This window comes from Osmerus mordax, chromosome 16 (assembly GCF_038355195.1).
Source record: "Osmerus mordax isolate fOsmMor3 chromosome 16, fOsmMor3.pri, whole genome shotgun sequence".
Classification (NCBI taxonomy): Eukaryota; Metazoa; Chordata; class Actinopteri; order Osmeriformes; family Osmeridae; genus Osmerus; species Osmerus mordax.
The window spans coordinates 12,334,119-12,339,148 of NC_090065.1; the positions used below are offsets into that span (position 1 = coordinate 12,334,119).

The following is a 5,030-nucleotide window of genomic DNA, read 5'->3' on the forward strand; positions in this document are numbered from 1 at the left end:
GCAATGGCAGCCCATTCCAGTGAGCTTGAAATAGCGAAGAAAAATTTAACTGAAGTAATTGGTGATAATGTTAAGCAGTAAGTTATTGGTATAGAGTTGTTGCTTTGTTGTTGTTTATTAAGCTTTTCATACTAGATGTGACAACACCGAAATGATTATAGATAATTACACTAGACAGTAGCTGGCTAGCTAACTGCTGTGGCTAGAGTAATCTGCAAAACATTATAGTATGGCTAGATAGTACTATATTTGGTTTGTGGTTATTTAAATATCTGACATTTGTTGAGGTTGGTGGAGGTTACTCCTATTTAGAACATAACATTGCACGTACCTTACAGTTATTGGGCGAACTTGAAACTATGGTTCAAACAGAAGATAAGTAAGGAGGAGTTTGACATTGAAGCACGTCGTCTCCTGGCACAAGAAAACGGTTTGTAACTAGCTAGCTCTAGTTATACCAAACTGTATTGTAAGAATCTTTAGAGCTCTAATGTTGCCAATGGTGAGCCACATCTCATATCTGCCAACTTCGTAACTGACTTCAGTCTTTTCTCGTTCCTTCCCTTCAGTCCATGTTCATAATGACTTCCTCCTGGCCATTCTCACTCGCTGTCAAATCATCGTCTCAACACCAGGTATGTTGTCAGTGAGATATGTTCTGAAACGATAGGCCTGCAGCCATTTCCAGGTGTGCTTCCCTTTTAATATGCAAAGTTGTTGAGTATCTGGAGACATTGCATTGTTGATTTTACATGTGTCATACTGTGAGATGCTCTTTTGACTTGTTCATGTTCCAGAGGGAGCAGGGTCTCTACAGTGGACAGTGGGCTCCACCTCCAAGCCTGGCAAACCGAAGGGAAAAAAGAAATTCTCCTCTAGACAGAAATTTGACGTAAGTCCAATGAAATCGACTGTGGTTGACAGAAGCATGTTATGAAATGCCATGAACGTTATTCTGCCCTCCCTTCCGTTGAAATATGGCCCAGTAACGTGGTGTTTGTATGACTTGTCTGGGCTCCAGCATCGTTTCCAGCCCCAGAACCCCCTGAGTGCAGCCCAGCCGTTCAGCCCCCGGGAGGTGGGGTCAGAGGAGGAGGAGCTGCGCTTGAGCGCCCACACCCTGCTGCTGCCCACGCGGGGCCAGCTAGAGGCCCGCATGATGGTGACGGCCTTTGAGGTGGGCCTGGACAATGTCACAGAAGACGCTGTCAGTACCATGGTCCATGCTGTGGAGGTGTGTACTACATTGATTAGGACCATATGGAGTGTGTATGTGTGTTGGGGTGGGCATAAAGCTCTTCTCAGGCACTCAGTTAGAATCTCTTCACTGGCAGGTTCACTTGAAGGACGTCCTTACTGCTATAGTGACCCGGAGGAAAGCTTACCGACTACGGGATGGACATTTCCCCTATGCCTTTGGCAGTGACGTCACACCTCAGCCCTACCTAAAAAACAGCTTGGCTGCCTATCACAGTGTCACTGAATGGTAAGGAAGTTGGAATCTTTGGAACGTTCATTTCTGTTTCATTGATTAATGCTAGGTCAGTGGCAAGCCACCAGTAGACGAAAGCACAATCTCTGGACCAGTATGATCTAATGACCAACTGCCCTTCAGTTTGGCACCCATAACATATAGTTAATGATTAACAAGAAACTTTCAAAAAAAATTGTCAAATCAGTAACTTGTCTAATTTGAAGGATGTTTTAATACGTTTACCAAAGCACAGCCTGGAAATCATTGTTTTTAGTTTCAGAGCCTTTCAAATTTAAATCGACAATTCAAAAGTCTTAATCTCAGATTTGGATGATTTTCATTAGTATTGTGACTGTCTTGCTATTTATTGGGGGCAATTTTCCTCCAACCCTAGCCCCCCTCCAAGTGCTTCGCTCCCCGCAGGCCCACCCCCACAAGTGTCCCCAGACGAGGCTGAGCAACAAGCCGCCCTCCTCCTGGCCTGCTCCAGTGACAGCATCCCTGCTCCCCTCCCTCCAATCGGCATGTTCGATCTACTGGAAGCACTACAGGTGAGAGAATCCCCTCACAAAGAAATTGGACTGAGTACTACATGCATTATTCTGTACACAAACCGATTTGCTGAATGCACTGTTTTTGCCTGAAATGACGACTCACAGTAGCCCTCATGCTTTGGGTGCAGGTTCACCGTGGCGTGATGCCCTCCCACACCATGTACGCCCTGAACATGGAGCGCATCCTGTCTCGGCTGTGGCACCCCAGCCACGAGGAGCTAGAGCAGGACCACGTGCACCGCCAGCGCCTCGCCATCAAGGAGGGCCTGCTCATCAGTTGAGACTCAGACAGACCAGATGTATGTAGGAGAGGGATGGTTACTGTGAAGGGCCTCTCTGGCCACAGAAGGTCTCTAGGTAGATAGATGGATAACTGAGGTGCAGCCAGTCAGACGACAGTGGTGCTGTATGAAGGAAAGTGGAGCAGTAGAGAAAGGCCCCTGTGTGGCTCCATACTCTACATCAGCCTTTCTTTATCCTGGTCCTCATGATCCTCTGCCCTATGTTTACCCTCTTCCACTCCTGATTGAAATAAATGGGTCGTTATCAGGCTTTTGCTGAGCTTGTTAACTAGCCATTAATTTGAATCAGGTGTGATGGAAGAGGGAAACATGCAGGGCTGGGGTAACACTTTTTTGTTTTCTAACAAATTGTTCCAGAATACCCCTCAACAGTTAAATCTAGCCTGAGGAGCAACCAATTATGTAAATATGTTTGTATTATTATTATTTTTCACAAAGACGTTTGGAAATAAATCGGATTACTTCTCCGTAATAATTTGCATTGAACTGGTGAATTACTCGTCTAATATAGTTAGTATAAATTCAATTGGTGAATACTGAGTTTGCTAGGATGGGATAGACACACTTGATGGAACGTGTTATAGAGGGATTTAGCTTTAAGTTTGTTAACGCAAGTTGTCGAAGAATTATCTAAGAGTCCCACTTCTGGCAGCGCAGTATTTTAGGCACACCCACTCGTCATAGACTTCGCAAGTCCTCGGGAGAGCTCTCTTGCCATATTTGGCTTGCCTGCAGCTCATTTCCGACACGATGCTATCCAATCGCACGTCGTGCATTCACGCCACCAGACGATTACGCTACACTGGAGTGACTCAATGGTCTATCCGACCCTACTTCTGTCAACAAATCCTGAAATAATGCACTCTCGACTCGAACAATCAACCAAAGCTATATTTAATTGAATTGTATGTGGTTTGTAAAGTCAACGCTATTACAATTTAGTACAAAGTACAATCATTCAATTCACTTTTGTTTCCACGTTTTATTTTTTGTTATACAAATGTTTAAGTGCTCAAAAGACAGGCATAAAAATAGTTGGCCTATTACAAAGTAGCCTATTCATTCAGGTCTAACAGTTGTTAAACCTCAAAATATTATCAATGTCAACAAAGTAAGGCAATTTTCCGTCAGTAAGTTACACATCATGAGTCAGTCCTTGCGCCAAGGTGCGTCGATGAAGCAATGTTTTATACTGTGTTATTGTACAATTCGTCACTGGTGAGGAAACTCAGTGCTAGACATGGTCTATATACATTTGCTACCGGACAATGTGAAAATGGAACGGGCAGACTGGCCACCACTTGATTCCACAAGGTCTGTTGTCGCTATTCTGTCAAGGCGCAACTTTATATCACGCCCCTTGGAGTTGCGTTTGGTCCCTAATCCAAATGTCTCTGGCTTATAGCACATTGTCCCTTTTTGTTCAAAAAGATTGGAGCTGCTGCGTCAAAATGAGCTGGCAGCCACTGTTAACGTGGTCCATGACCTTTTGTTTTAGAAGTGCAAGTTCATCCCGTAGCACGTTGGCAGAGGAAACCAACTCTGTGTGCTGGGTCTTCAGGTTTTTGACCCTGTCCTCTAGCCTCGAAATCCTTTCCAGCTTCCTTTTCCGGCATTTGGACGCGGCCACCCTGTTCCTCATTCGCTTTCTTTCGGCTTTGATCCGCTCCTGGCTTTCCATGTCGATAGGAGATAGTGGTGGGGTTTCGCCTGTCATTTCGGGCACCGTTTGGGGCTCCTCTTTGAATGCTTGTAGCCTCGCGTGCTGTGCTGACCGCTGGGGGTCCAGATGATTTTGGGACGTGACGGCTGTGTAACTGGCCGATGAGTGTCTTTCGCCAGTAGGTGCCGACGCAGAGTTTACAGCCCGACCGAAAGTGCCCAAGTTTGTATATTCCGGTGGCTCTGCACGAACAGTGCAGCTGTACGGAATACCACTGTCGGACACAGTAGATACGGGTGCCATGTCTGTGGTTACATTGGTTTGCGCCTCTGAGCCATTGGGCATATGCTGTTGATAGTGAAGCTCCGCGAGTGCCCTTACAAATCCCTCAGCAAACCCCTCTTGCTCGTCTGTGATGTTCTTGGGACAGAGAAACTGAGTAGGGGTGGGAGTAGTCAGCCCATTGCAGGACTGAATTATAAGTCTTTCTAGTTCCGGAGAGGCTAGTTTTAATAATCCCACATCAGGGGACGTTAGTATGTCAATCGCTTTCGCTCGCAATTGAGGTTTGAAATTTTTGGGGTCGTTTAGGTTCAGTGTCATACTCTGCTTCATAGTTTTCGGATTAAATCCATATCCTCCCATTCCACCGTGCTGAGAATTTGAGCCATTCACGGATTCGTCATAAAATGTCGCTTCCATCTTGGTAGGCATCAATTGAACTTTTCTTGGGATGTATTAAAAAAAAATCACATCCAACCATGTAGCCTACTTCGATAATTTCGAGTGATAAAATTCAATCCTCTCTCACCACCAGTCTAGGACAGGGTGCGCCTCAGAACTCAACTTGTCCAACGGGAAAACTTTTCGTCTTGACCGAAAAAATTGTAGCCTAGTGACAAAAACAGATCGATGTGTGAAATGGACATCAATAGTTCAATTGAAATATCGTAGAATAATAACAATTGTCCCCTGTGGACGTAGCTACGACGGCTGACTGGCTACAATGTACTTTCTACCACTTCCAACGTGGAGTC

The 5,030-nt window shown here is 45.3% G+C and overlaps 2 protein-coding genes across 2 annotated transcripts; one reads left to right on the forward strand and one right to left on the reverse strand.

Annotated features, from left to right (window-relative positions):
• Positions 1-2,805, forward strand: tada1 (transcriptional adaptor 1). Its single transcript, XM_067253623.1, has 8 exons — positions 1-77; positions 339-430; positions 570-635; positions 798-892; positions 1,022-1,234; positions 1,335-1,486; positions 1,869-2,025; positions 2,157-2,805. The coding sequence occupies exons 1-8, from the start codon at positions 4-6 to the stop codon at positions 2,307-2,309; spliced, it is 1,002 nt and encodes a 333-aa protein (XP_067109724.1). The 5' UTR covers positions 1-3; the 3' UTR covers positions 2,310-2,805.
• A 410-nt stretch (positions 2,806-3,215) lies between these two features.
• LOC136959447 (transcription factor Jun-like) lies at positions 3,216-5,030 on the reverse strand. Its single transcript, XM_067253776.1, has one exon. The coding sequence runs from the start codon at positions 4,705-4,707 to the stop codon at positions 3,754-3,756; it is 954 nt and encodes a 317-aa protein (XP_067109877.1). The 5' UTR covers positions 4,708-5,030; the 3' UTR covers positions 3,216-3,753.

Bases quoted from the DNA above. Each gene is read 5' to 3' on its own strand.
- tada1 (XM_067253623.1), top strand. From the start codon at position 4: ATGGCAGCCCATTCCAGTGAGCTTGAAATAGCGAAGAAAAATTTAACT. The intron at 78-338 runs GTAAGTTATTGG...CGTACCTTACAG, and splicing joins ATTGGTGATAATGTTAAGCA to TTATTGGGCGAACTTGAAAC. The intron at 1,487-1,868 runs GTAAGGAAGTTG...CTCCAACCCTAG, and splicing joins TATCACAGTGTCACTGAATG to CCCCCCTCCAAGTGCTTCGC.
- LOC136959447 (XM_067253776.1), bottom strand. From the start codon at position 4,707: ATGCCTACCAAGATGGAAGCGACATTTTATGACGAATCCGTGAATGGC.